This window comes from Cynocephalus volans, chromosome 7 (genome assembly GCF_027409185.1).
Source record: "Cynocephalus volans isolate mCynVol1 chromosome 7, mCynVol1.pri, whole genome shotgun sequence".
Classification (NCBI taxonomy): Eukaryota; Metazoa; Chordata; class Mammalia; order Dermoptera; family Cynocephalidae; genus Cynocephalus; species Cynocephalus volans.
Genome location: NC_084466.1, coordinates 146,239,762 through 146,253,972, shown reverse-complemented (window position 1 = coordinate 146,253,972; position 14,211 = coordinate 146,239,762). Strand labels below are relative to the sequence as shown.

The following is a 14,211-nucleotide window of genomic DNA, read 5'->3' as shown; positions in this document are numbered from 1 at the left end:
ACAACCAAAGTAAGAGGGTGAAACAATTTTAAATATTCCCACACAATCTGAAAATAAGTTTCCTATAATTGAATCCAAGGTTTCTGAGATCATAAGAATCTGTTAATAAGAAAGTTTTAGGATCAAATACAATAAAAGTATAATTTATGCCTACGAAAAACAAAAAGCTTTTAAGCATTATGGTAGTTAACCTCCTTTAGTACATTAAACCTCTAATAATAGTTTCAGTCAAGGAAATGTAAAATTAGATATGAATTTCTTTAACTTACTTTGAAATTGTACATATTCTTTTTGACTTTGAAATTGTACATATTCTTTTTGAATATAAACTTGCCTTATGTAGCACCCAACTCTCCAGGAACTCAAAAACACTTCACAGATTTATCTCCTGACCTTAGTTTTGTTCATTGTTGCTTTTTTGTTTTTTGCAGAGAGGCAAAGCACTAGTTCAATGACATGTATGCCAGTAAAACCATTCTTACCAGTAGGTCAAATAATGCTGAACAGAATACATTAGTCAGTGATGGCTTACCAACTCCAAAAATTCTATTTCTGTTTGGAGAGCTTCATAAACACTTTCCATGTCATCTTCCTTATAAAGTTCTAATTCTTTTTTAAGTCTGTTTTAAAAGAAAAAGTTATCATATTAATTCAACAATAAACTGTTCTATCATATTTTTTAAAATTATTACACAGAGAGTGGCAGGTTTATAGTTTCTATAACTAGAATTTCAAGTTAAAACTAAAGACTTGGAAATTTTAACTGTCTATAATCCTATAAGGACTGTATAAAAATCTGAGGATAAAACTCCCATAAAGACAACAAGGTATACTAAATAAATAACAGACATTTAATAATTTCATGGTAATTAAAAGAACAACATGGTTTAGTGTAAAAAATATACTCCTATTAACGAATGACCATGAGGTCTGTGAAGGACAAAAAGTAGAAACTATTTCCAGACAAAGAGAGGGAAGAAAGGCATTCTGCAGACTGGGGAAATGCAACATCTCTTAGCTTACTATTCATATTTTCACTGAGAATTCTGTTAACAGCTTTTACTTTCAATCTGTCATTTTCCTTGTCTTTGGGTTTGCATGATTTCTGATGAGAAGTCTACTATAATTCTTATCTTCATTCATTTACATGTAATGTGCCTTTTTGTCTTTTTTTTTGTCTGCCTTCTTTCATGATTTTCTCTTTATATTTGTTTTCAGAGGTTTGCATATGATGTGTATAGATGTTTGCTTTTCTTTCTTGCTTGCTTTCTTTCTTTTTAATGCTGCTTGGGGCTCTCTGAGTTTCTTGTAACTGTGATTTGAAGTATTTCATTATTTTTGTAAAATTCTCTGCCACTATCTCTGACATATGGACAACATGGATAAATTTCAAATGCAATATGCTATATAAAAAAAAGCCAAACCTAAGAAGCCATGTAGGATATTATTCCTTTTATATGACATAGTAGAAAGGCAAGACTAAGAAAAGAAAACAGATCAGGGGCTGGGGTGTATTGCAGGCATTGATGATAAATGGGCTAGTGGGAGTATTTTGGGGTGATCAAAGTATTCCATATCTTGATTGTGATAGTGGTTACATGACAAAGTGTTTGCCAACTCATGGAACTGTATACTAAAAAGCGTTAATTTTATTGTATGTATATTATACTTTAATAAGCCTGTCTTTTAAAAAAGGTAATGGTAGGAGTCCAGATTCTTACAACATCACCTAAATGAAAAAGAAAAAAATCTCCAATAAGAAAACCAAATAAAACCACCCATAAGCCATACACACAAGCTAACAAAGAAATGGAGGATATTCCAAACTTGAAATTACATGTAAGTAGGGAAATAAACATCTAAATCCAGCTCAAAGCCTACACCAATGCAGAGAGTTAAGTAGTAACGAAATGGAAGAGAAAAGAAAGGGAAAGAGGGCTCAGGGATGATAAAACACAGATTAAATGACCCCCAGAAAGTAAACCTCGCAGTTGCCAGTACTGGCTTCTACAGAATGGGAAGAAGTTTTTAAATTTAATGGCTCTCATATTTTGGGTAATTATATTCTCTCATATTTTTTGATTTAATCACGTTCTTTAATCTTTCCTGAGCCCCTAATTTCCATTTTTGCTCCCTTCTTGTCTTTAAAATGTTATAGCCACTTCCAAGTTTTCTATTTCTCACCCAATAACTGTAGGAAATGGAAAAGTTTTTGTTTGGTTTGTTTGTTTTATGAAGAAAAATTTTTAAAGAACTACATTAAGAACAAAAAGCAAAAACACTTTTTGAGAACAGATAATCCCAAAACTATATACATTGGTTTAGAAAACTTAAAAGGTAAGGAAAACAGTCAACTTCTTTTCCTTAAGCAAGTATAACATTAATATCTAAACCCAATAAAGATAGTGCATACATACACACACACATATCCATGAATACCGATGCAAAAATTATAAGTAAAATAATAGCAAAAACAATCCAATACCACGTTAAGTAAATAATAAGCTATGATCAATTAGGATTTATTCCAGAAATAAACGTATGATTCAATATTAGAAATTCATTAGTATAATTGACCATATTAATATTTCCAGGGAGAAAAATAATATGATTATCGCCAGAGGTGCTAGAAGAATCTCTGAAATATTAAAAACTTATCCCCAATAAAAACACTCAATAAAAATCAGAATTAATGGATATTTTTTCATACAATATAAAATATATATATCAATCTTAAAGTAAGCATCTTATTTGCTGGGAGAGCACTATAGTCAATCTCCTTTAGGATGCCCATTGCCTCTACTAGTTTTTATTATTTTGTTGGAATAACTAGCCATTGAAATTAGCCTAGAGAAAATAATTAGAGGCATAAGAATTTGAGAAAAGAAATAAAGTTACTTCAATTTTCAGGTGATATGACAATATACCTAGAAAACCCAAGAGAATCAATGAGAAAACCAACTCAAACAATAAATAATATAGAAAGGTAGCAAGATATAAAATTAGCATACAAAAATACGTAGGCTTCATTGTCGTCAATAATAACTAACATGACTTTTTCTTGGATAGAACATCATAAAAATGTTAATTATCCTCAAGTTAATCAAACTGAATGTGATTCCAATAAAAATACTAACAAGGTTTCCGCCCCCCTCCACCCACCCTGGTGCTAGGCAAATTGATTTTAAAGTTCATATGGAAAAAATAAACATTCAAGAAAAGCTCTTGAATGTTTTTCCTTTCAGGAAAGCCCTGGAAAGGAAAAATAAAGAGGGTGACTAGTCCCACCAGATATTAAATCATATTATTAATCTCATAATTAAAACATGCAATACTGGCATATAAATAGAGCAGTGGGACAAAGTAGAAGACGGAAAGAGACTCAAGTACAAATGGACATCTAGTACATGATAAAGATGGCACTTGAAATCACTGAAGAAAAATTATGGACTTTTTAATAAATCGTGTTGGGACAAGTGAATAGTCATTTGCCAATAAATGTAAATAGGTAGTCAAAGCTAAAATTGGATCTGTATTTCAAAGCATATACAAGAATACACTCTAAACAGATAAAAAATGTAAATGTAAAAAAAGAAAACTATACAAAATGAAAGCATAGGTAAATTTCCTTATAAGCTGGGTGTGGGTAAAGACTTTTTAACCATAGCTTAAAATACAAATGCGATAAAAGAGAAGAATATTAAATTCAATTATGTTTAAAAAATTGCATAGGAAAAAATACTATAAGTCGAAAGATAAATGACAATCTGGAAGAAAATATTTGCCATGTATCCAAATAAAGTATTAATCTCATTAATATATAAAGACATTTTCTAATCAAGCTGGGGGAAAGATAAAACCCTGATAGAGAAATGCGGGAAAGTCATAAAGAGGCAGTTCACAGAGAATGATATACAAATAGTCCTTAAAGGTATGAAATAATGCCCAACGTCACTCATAATAAAGACTTGCAAATGTACTGCACAGGGATACCATTTCTCATCTATCAGACTGGCAAAACTTCAGAAACTTGACAACAAACTTCTGGTGAAGCTATGGAAAAACAAATGTGCTCAAACATTGATGGAGGGAATTTAAAATGGTACAATCTCAATGGAGGAAAATTTGGCAATATCTAACAAAATTACATTTACATTTTCCCTTTGACTCTGGATTCTACATCTAGTAATATAGTATAAATACAAAACAACATATGTACAGGGTTATTTACTGCTGCATTATTTGTACTCACAAAATATTACAAACAACCCAAGTGTCCATTCATATGAGACTGGTTGAATAAACTATAGTACATCCATTACAATGAAGTATTATACAGCTATAAAAAATGAAAATAATCTCTCTTAACTCATATGGATTAAATTTCAGGATATATTGTTAAGTAAAAAAAACAGCAAGATGCAAAATATTATATACAGTGTGTTAATGTTAGCAGAATAGAAAGGAATATAAGAATATATAATATGTTTATTTTTGCAGAAAGAAACACAGAGAGGATATGATAAACCAGAAATTAGTGAAAATGGTTACCTACAGCAGTGAGTGAAAACAGGGTGGACTAGATAGGGAACTTTTTACGTACTTTTGACTTTTGAATCAAGCTGATGTTTTACATATTCATCAAATAATATTCAGTCAATGAAGCTCAACCATAAAGTTTGGCACCAAAGAACACTTGAGTTAAACACAAACACAAACAAACAAACCTAACTGCATTTCAAATTTATAATCACAGAGAAAAATAAAAGTAGTCTATACAACCTCAATGGGGTATGTTGTATGGCAATAAGAATTACAAAGGAATCTTAAATTTTATTTAGTAGTTTTCTTGTTAGCGAAGGTACACAGCTAGTAAATCTAAAATTATTTTGTGATAATGTGGAATTTAGGAAATGAATAATTACACTGATGTTGTTAAGAGCAAAAGTTTTCACTAGAAGAAGAAAGATATACATGTAGAATGAGAGAAGAAGACAAACCCTGTCATTTTGGATTTGAATTGGAGGGGATCAACATACATTCACGATTTTTTTAAAAATGGTATTTTTAGTTCTGTTCACTTGAAGTACTCAGAAGCAATGACATCCAGTAGCAATGTGCACACCCACCACTCTAATATCATTCCAGATTCAAAGATACCAGGGCTCTTTGAAGAAATCTTTGGTTCAAGGGTGGAGGTCGATAATGCATAAGGTGAGCCCAGAACATCTTCTTGCACCAGAAAGTGATCAAAAAACTGATAAGAACATATCAAAAGACACAGAAATCAATTTGAAGGGGTTGCCAACGGCCAACTTTTGGACAATTGGAGCATCAAAAATAATAATGCCAGTTTCAGATTATAACATGAAAAAAAGAAAAGAGAAATCCACAAGTCAATAAAGTATTTTTATTTTATTATTTTTTTATTTTTTAAGGATAAATAAAAATGGTGAGGGAAGGAAGGCAAAAGTGAACCTCTTTTCTTTCTTTCCTTTTTTTTTTTTTTTTACAGAATTTTATCAACTAATAAATGACAGAATGCCATGATTACAATTTTTCAAACACCATTGTAAAAATTGATTCAGGGAAGAATTATTAGGGGATGATAAAATAATTGAGTGAATAGTTATTGGGGAAAAGGACATGCACAAGGTCTCAAAAAGTCATCTCATATATCACTTACTAATTATCAATGGAAAACAGTACTTTCTCACAGAAGAAATCTTAACAACAGGATCAAACTTAAGTTACCAATATAGAATTAACTGACAATGAGTGCCTCCTGACATAATACTGAGAAGGACATGCTATCACATATATAATATTCTTTAACCTGAATCTAATCTCAATGTAACAGACAAACCCAAATTGAGGGATATTCTATCAGACAACTGGCCTTGAAACCTCACAAAAAAAAAAGTGTCAAGGTCATGAAAGACAAAAAAAGCTGAGGAAATGTTCTTGATTAAAGGAGATTAAAGAAAGCATAATTTGTAATCCTTGATTTGATCCTAGATATGAGAGAGAGAGAGAGAGAGAGAGAAAGAGAGAGAGAGAGAGAGAGAGAAGGAGGAAAAGAAAGAGAAAGACAAGAAAGAGATAGAAAGGAAGAGAAACATAAAGGAAAAGGAACTATAAAGAACACTACTAAGATAATAGGGAAAATATGAATATTAATAACAGTATTGTATCAATCTTAAATTTGTTAAGTGTGTTAATGATATCATGGTGATGTAGAACAACATCCTTTTTCTCTGAAGATATGCAGTGAGGTATTTAGGAATGAAATATTATTACATCTGCAGCTTAACCTAAAGTGATGTTGCAAGATAGAGAAAGAGAGAGAAGAATAAACAGTTCATAGGTGTTCATTGAACTATTATATTTTTTTGTAAATTTAAATTTTTTCAAAATAAAACTTGGGGATAAAAAGAACTAAATACGTCCTTCCCCTAATAAGATAATACAATGAACAACTTATGCCATAAATTTGAAAATTTACATGAAACAGACAAATTTCTAGAAAAATATAACTTACTAAATTTATAATAGAAGAGACAGAAAGACTAGATAGTACTATAACTTAAAGAAAATCACTTAATTAGTCCAAAAGTTCCTACAAAGAAAACAGTAGAGTTATTTCAGGAATGTAAGGATAGTTTAATATCTGTATATTTATAAATATCACTCCCCACACTAACAGATTAAAGGAGAAAAAAGAAATATGATTTTTCAACATATGCAGAAAAAAAAATTACATAAAATCAAGACCCATTCGTGACTTTAAAAAATAAACCAAAAACCTCTAGAAAAAAAATCTTAGCAAATCTATACAATAAAAAAGAATCTAATTTCTCACCTGGGGTCCTAGACAGGAGCTGAGGGCTACCTCCTATGCCTGGGGTCCTAGGCAGGATCCAAGGGCAGCCCCTTTCTTCCACTTGGAAGCAGGCAAGAGAGAACACCCCAGGTCCTAGACAGGAGCTGAGGGTAGTACCCCTTGCATGGAAGCAAGCAAGAGAGCACACCAAAAACACCACTTTTGCATGGGTGGCTGACCACAGCCACTGCCACAGCAGTAGCCGCAGACACCATTGAGGTGGCCTACCAGACTCTTGACTGCATTGACACAGGGAGAGTCACCAGCAGAGACTGGAAAAAGAAGAGCACGTCTTTCTCGTCAAAGCCCACTCAAGAGTAACAGAAGAAGCAACTGCTCTATCAGATGACCAGACAGCAATGCAGAGGCACCAGAAATAGAAAAACCCCCCAAAATAGGACACCACAAAAGAATACAGTAATTCTCAAATACCAGACCCTATAGAGCAAGAAACCCTTGGATAACTGAAAAGGAATTCTGAGCAACAATCTTAAGGAAACCCAATGATATACGAGAAGACTCAGTTAGACAACATAAAGAAATGAGAAATAAAGTCCAGGATATGAAGGAGGAAATTTATAAAGAGATTAATACCTTAAAAAACAATGTAGCAGAACTCATGGAACTGAAAGATTCACTCAATGAAATAAAAAACACAAGCAAAAGCTTAAGCAGCAGGCTAGAACAAGCAGAAGAAAGAATTTCTGATGTTGAAGATAGGCTTTTTCAAATGACCTGAAAAAAAAAAGGAAAAGAGAATTTTTTAAAAATGAACAAAATCTGAGAGAGCTAGCAGACAACCTTAAGTGCACAAACATTTGAATCATGTGTGTTTCAGAAGGAGAGGAAAAAGGAAAAGGCACGGAAAATCTATTCAACAACATAATAATAAAACTTCAAGGTATAGGGAGAAACATAGAGACTTTCAGATCCAGGAGGCTCAAAGATTCCCAAACAGATTCAATCCAAAAAGATCCTCTCCAAGACACATTATAGTCAAACTGGCAAAGCTCAAAGAGAAAGAGATCATCTTAAAAGAAGCAGGAGAAAAGTGTCAAGTCATCTATAAGGGAGCCCCCATCAGACTAACAGCAGACTTCTCAACAGAAACTCTACAGGCCAGAAGAAAATGGGATGATATGTTCAAAATACTAACAGAAAAAAAATGCCAGCCACGAATATTATACCTAGCAAGGCTATCCTTCAGAAGTGAGGGAGAAATAGTGTATTTTACAGACAAACAAAAACTGTGGAAGTTCGCCAAGCACTACAAGAAATCTGCAAGGAAGTCCTGCATCTGAAATCCAAAAAATGATAATCACTACCATGAATACACAAGAAAGAACAAACCCACTGGTAGAACAAAAACAAAAAGGAGAAAGAGAAAGAAATTAAATCTTACCACCACAAAAAGTCATAATGACAATATCATAATGTCCCTACTTTATTTCTGGTCTTAGTAATTTTGGTCTTCTCTCTTTTTTTCTTGGTCAGTCTATGTAAAGGTTTACAAATTTTGTTGATCTTTTTAAAGAATCAACTTTCGATTTTGCTAATTTTCTCTGTTGTTTTTTAATTTCCTATTTCATATATTTCTGTTGTAGTTTTTGTTATTTCCTACTTATATTTGTTTTTGGTTTAGTTTGTCTTCTTTTTATATTTTCTTAAGGCAGACGTTTACATTGCTGATTTGAGATTTTTCTTCTTTTTAATATAGGCATTTACAGTGTAAATTTTCCTCTAAGCACTGCATGAGCCCTGTATCCTATAAATTTTGATATGTGGCACTTTGATTTTTAACTCAAAGTACTCTCTAATTTCCCTGTGATTTTTCTTTTTATGCATTTTGTATTTAGGAAATACAAAGTTTGTAGAAGGAAATTTCTAAATTTCCTTCTGTTACTGTGGTCAGAGAACATATTTCCAATGATCTCAGTCTTTTAAAATCTATTAGGACTTATTTTGTGGCCAAAAATTTTAAAAAATAAAGTAACGAAAATGAAAATATTTTATAATAGGGTAAATCAAAAATGTTGTCCTGATTGAATGCAATGAGAAGAACACAGCATCACTTCTGTGATACTCCTGCCAATGATATATAATCTGAATCTACTAACAAGAAAACATTCAACAAACCCAAATTAAGGAACATTCTATAAAATAACTGGCCTATTATTTTCAAGTGTTAAGATCATGAAAACCAAGGAAAGATTGGAGAATGGTTCCCAACTAAAGGAAACATGATAACTAAATGAACAAGTTGTTCTCAAATGGATTGGGTGGGTAATAATAAAGTGATGTTAATCATATAGTTGTTTTGGCTGTATTATGATACGTAGGACAATGTCCTAGCTTGTAGAAAATAACCAACTTAAGTTTGTGGGATGGAAGGGAATTGGGTTGGCAATTTACTTTCAAACAATTCAAGCAAAAAAAATTTTTGTACTGTGTTTGCAATTTTTCTGTGAGTTTGAGATTATTTTCTAAATAAAAAGTATGAAAATGTAAAAAAATATATAATTTTTAATAATGAACATGCTAATATTTGATCATCACATATTGTCCACAAATGCTGAGTCAACTCTGTACCCCATAAATATGTGTAATCAATTATATTTCAATTAAAAAAAACTTTTCCTTTAAAATATATAATTTCTTCAACAAGAAGATTACACATTAAGTAAACAAAAAAGAGGGAGGAGCCTCTAGATTAAAAGATATTTTAAAGACATACCAGGAAGTTGTTAAGTATGGCTATTATTTAGAACCTAATTCAGACAAACTGAAAAAAGAGGCATTTATAGATTATTGGAAATTTGAATACTGATTGGATATTTGATAGTATCAGTGAAGTTCTGTTAATTATTTTATATGTAGCAATGAACTCTACTAATTTTTTTTCGTTCTTATTTTTTAGAGAGATGTAATAAGATAACGTGATGTCTAAGATTCATTTCAAAGTAATACAGGAAAAAGGTGAATGGAGATATAGATGAAACAGTACTTGCCATAAATTGACAGATGTTGAAGTTGAGTGATGGGTACATAGGGCTCATCGTATGTTATTTTATTTTGTATGTATTTTAAATCTTCCATAGCTTTTTTTTAAGAAATAGAGAGTTTAGCAAAGATAGTGGCCATAAAGCCAACATACAAAAATCTGTTATATTTCTATGCACCAGCAATAAACAGAACACATAATCATTAAAAAACAACACCATTTACAACAGCATCTAAAACTACAACCTATCTAAAAATAAAACTCAAAAAAGATGTGCAAGATTGATGAGCAGAAAATAATAAAGTTTTATTAAAAGATACTAAAGAGGACTTAAATAGGTAGAGATATCCTAAGTTTATAGGCAGGAAGTCTTAGTTTAATGAAGATGTAAATTATCCCAACACTGATGTTAGAATGGGTGGAATTGTAATCAAAATCACAAAAGATTTTCATGGCTATAAGATAATTCAGAAGCTTATATAAAAAAAGCAACGGGCCAAGAATAACCAAAACACTCTTGATGAAGACAAAAAACAAAGTGTATGGAGGATCCTACCTTATATCAAGACTTATTATAAACTAATAGTAATTAAGTAGTTAAAATTGAATAGTATGCATTTAATAGTAATTAAGAAAGTCTTGAACAGGAATAAACTAATTGACTAAAGGAATAGAACAGAAAATCCTGAAATATATCCATTAATATACTGATTTTTTTTGAAAAATAAAAGACATGGTATTGTAGATCAGTACAGGAGGAAGAAACCTTCAATAAATGCTGCTGCGACAGTTTGTAATCTACCTGTAAGAAAATAAAAATGGATCTTACTACACACAAAAACAAAAATAAATTCCAGATAAACTAAGGACTTAAAAGTGAAAGACTTAAAAGTGAAAGGCAAACCTTAAAAATTATTAGAGAAAATGTAGGAGAATATCCTTCTGATCTTGGGTAGGAAAAGAGTTCTTAAACAAGAAACAAAGATGCTAAACATAAACAGAAATGACTGATAATTTCAACCACAACAAAAATAGGAACTCTGTTCAACTAGAACAGCCTAAACGAAACAACAAAAATTCCATAAAATGGGAGAAGATATTTTCAATGCATTAATAGACAAAACCCACAATTATTGAAAGATCAAAAACTAAAAAATTCTAGAAATCAATTAGAAAAAGACAAATTACCCAGACAACCAAGTAGAAAAATAATTAAGAGGCATTTTACAGAAAAGGAAATGCATGGGCCATAAATGTGAAAAGATACTCAACTCAACCTCATAGATAATTAGAGCAATGTAGATTAAGACCACAAAATACCATCTGATGTCTAAAAGACTGGCAAAAATTAATAAGTCTCAAAATAAAGTATTGAGGAAGAAATAATGTGCTAATGGGAGTCTAAAATAGTTTAATCACTTTGGACAATGTCTGTCGTTATCTTGTGAAGCTCAACATTCATGGCCCCACATTTAGCAATTCCAACAGGCATATATCCTAGAGAAACTCTTGCACATGTGCACCAGCATGTAGACACCAGCACTGCTCATGATAACAAAAAGCTGGAAACAACCCAAATGTCTATTAAAAATAGAAAAAAAATTGTGGTATATTCACACATCTATACTCACCAACATGGGTAGATCTTAGAAACAATGCTGAATAAAAAACAAGTCCCAGACAGTACGACACTATTTTTTTCACAATTCAAAAACAAGCAAAAATAACCAATAGGTTGTTTAGGCATGCATATATATGGTATGTGGATTTTACAGAAATATATAATGTAAACTTAAATAAATTATATAATGTAATAAAGAGAATTATATATAAGCAGGAAATGAATCAAATAAGTCTTATAACACACATGAAATACAGTATATAGGTCATTAATTACATCTGGAGTAAGGAAGGGAGTACAGGATAAAGGAGGAGCCATAGTTAATGCAAAGTACTGGTAATATTCTAGTTTAGTTCACAGGTGCTCATCATATTATTATAATTTAGAAATTACAGATAGTTTACATATATTATTTTAAGAGCCACTAGGGAAGAAAAACATAATACTTATAATAAGGATGGATGGGGAAACAATACTCTATACATGTAAAGTTCATTATGTTCTGAACTTCTAAGAAATTAATAGTAAATAGAAGCTCTAAAGGAATGCTTAATTAGGAAAGAGAACAAGTTATTAATTTTGAGCATTATATGTTTACACAAACATAAAAACCCTTGTAATAAATATTTTTAAAGAGTAAATTGAGGGTTAAACAGTTACAGTGTACTGTGGATGCTGCTATTACAATGTACCTAAAGCTTCATTTTAATGTATTTAGTTTTTCAAATAAAATTTGAGATCTTTCTTTTACCATACCACCAATACTCGCCCATTCCCTTCTTCAGTTCAAATGGACTACAGATTCTATAAAATGTGTTATGCCCATCAGAGTTTCTTGGCGACCACTCTCCCTTTTAGTTACCTAATAATAAGAATGAGAGACTACTGAAATTAAGGAGGGCATTCACAGCAAATTATAGGAAGTACTTCTCTATTCAGCATATAATCAAGCTGTAGAATTTAGATCCACACTTAAAGATTGCTGTTGCTAGCTTTAAAAGAGGATAGATGATAATGGTATGAATATTAATACATTCACAGCTAGCCAAAGCAATATAATGGTAAGCAGATCTCATGCTTCGGTGCACAGACTGATTGCCTATAGGAGTCAAGAAGGACTTCCCTCACCCACTGCACAATAACTAAGGGCAGTTTTGCACTGGTTATTGGCATCTTTCTCTGAATCATCAAATAATGACCAGAATGGGCCAACACTGCTAGTTAGTTTAGCAAAACTTATGTTCCATGTGTTTTTATGATTTCCTGCACTATTCCAAAATTTTTTTCAGTTACCTCCCAGAGACATAGAAAAGCCTTAACAGTGCACTCTTTTTAGCTATAGGACTGTACACACTGCTATTTAATTAGAAAGAAGGACAAATTTCATCCAAAGTGCTAGTACCCAAACTCAAATGCTGTTAAAATTTAGGTATATTTCATTCCAGTCTTTAGTTTCTATATAATGGTGATTTTACAATTTTGCTTCGCAGTTTTTTCTTTTGCTTAATGCTATTGTATACACTTCCCCCAGTTAACTACGCATGCCAATTAAGACCATTTAAGATAAACATGCAGTAGTCGAAGTGGCTATACCACAGTTAATTTAATCATTCGTATATGTTAGGACATTTCAGTTGTTCTTATTTTTTTCTACTATAAATAACATTACTATGAACACCTTTGTGCAGAAAGCTTCTTCTGTACTTAGAATTGTTTTTTTGGGATAGAGCTCACATGTAAAATTATTGGGTCAAATGGCATAAAAATTTTAAAGATGTTTACAATAATTTATATATATATATATTAAATTGTACTCCAAATATGTATATGTAATGTGTATTGCTACCAGCAATGAATGAGTTATCTCTGTACCACAACTTGCCAACTTTGATTATGATCATTTATGAACAACTTTTACAATTTGACAGAAAAAATTATATTCACTGGCTTTAATCTGCATTTCATTGATAAGCAGTATAACTGAATGACCTTGTCTTATTCATCTTGGTATCCCTAGCAACTAGCATAGTGTATGGTACAAGTGGTTATTTAATACATGTTTTCTGGAAAAATGCATGAATAAAAAACAATTGATTTTAGTGTTTTCTTAAGACTCATTTATCAGTTGATTATTTAATAAACTGTTATGCCTTGTTTTTCATAATGACTATAATTTTCTCAGTTTACCATTCCATGTTGATGACTTTTTTGACACATGGAATTTGAAATCTTATATGTTAAATCTATTATTAATCTTGTGTTTTTTGGTTTCCCAAATTACCTGAGAAGTTTAATAAGTAGTACTTTCTATTTACTACTAGTATTTCCATGGTTTGACTTTCTTAATATTATTTCTCCACATTAACTCATATGAAATTATTTTAGTGCCATTTAAACAAAACATTACTGTTTTCAAAGTTACATAGGTGGTTCTCTTTTCATATGTTATTTATTTCTGAAAGTGGGTTTGAAAGTTGAATGTGTGAAAGGAGAATTATCAATTTCCTAACTATGTTTCCCTCAATACAGGCCACCAGCACACAGGAAAGAACCTTCACAGGTGAGTAGGGCTGCTGAGAAAGACTTGGAAGAGGGAGGGGTCCTACCAGCATCTTCCTTACTTTAAATCCTGGGTTAGTTTGATTAGGCATCACTTTTTGCCACTTATTTTCTGTCATCTTCCCAACCCTCACACCAAAAGGGATT

At 31.5% G+C, this 14,211-nt stretch overlaps 1 protein-coding gene across 1 annotated transcript in view; it reads right to left on the bottom strand.

Moving 5' to 3' along the window:
- Positions 1–14,211, bottom strand: part of CCDC172 (coiled-coil domain containing 172) — a 60,483-nt gene that overhangs the window by 345 nt on the left and 45,927 nt on the right. Inside the window, exon 7 of the mRNA XM_063101633.1 lies at positions 533–620. Within this exon, the coding sequence (XP_062957703.1) occupies positions 533–620 (88 nt within the window). The remainder of the gene's footprint in view (positions 1–532; positions 621–14,211) is intronic.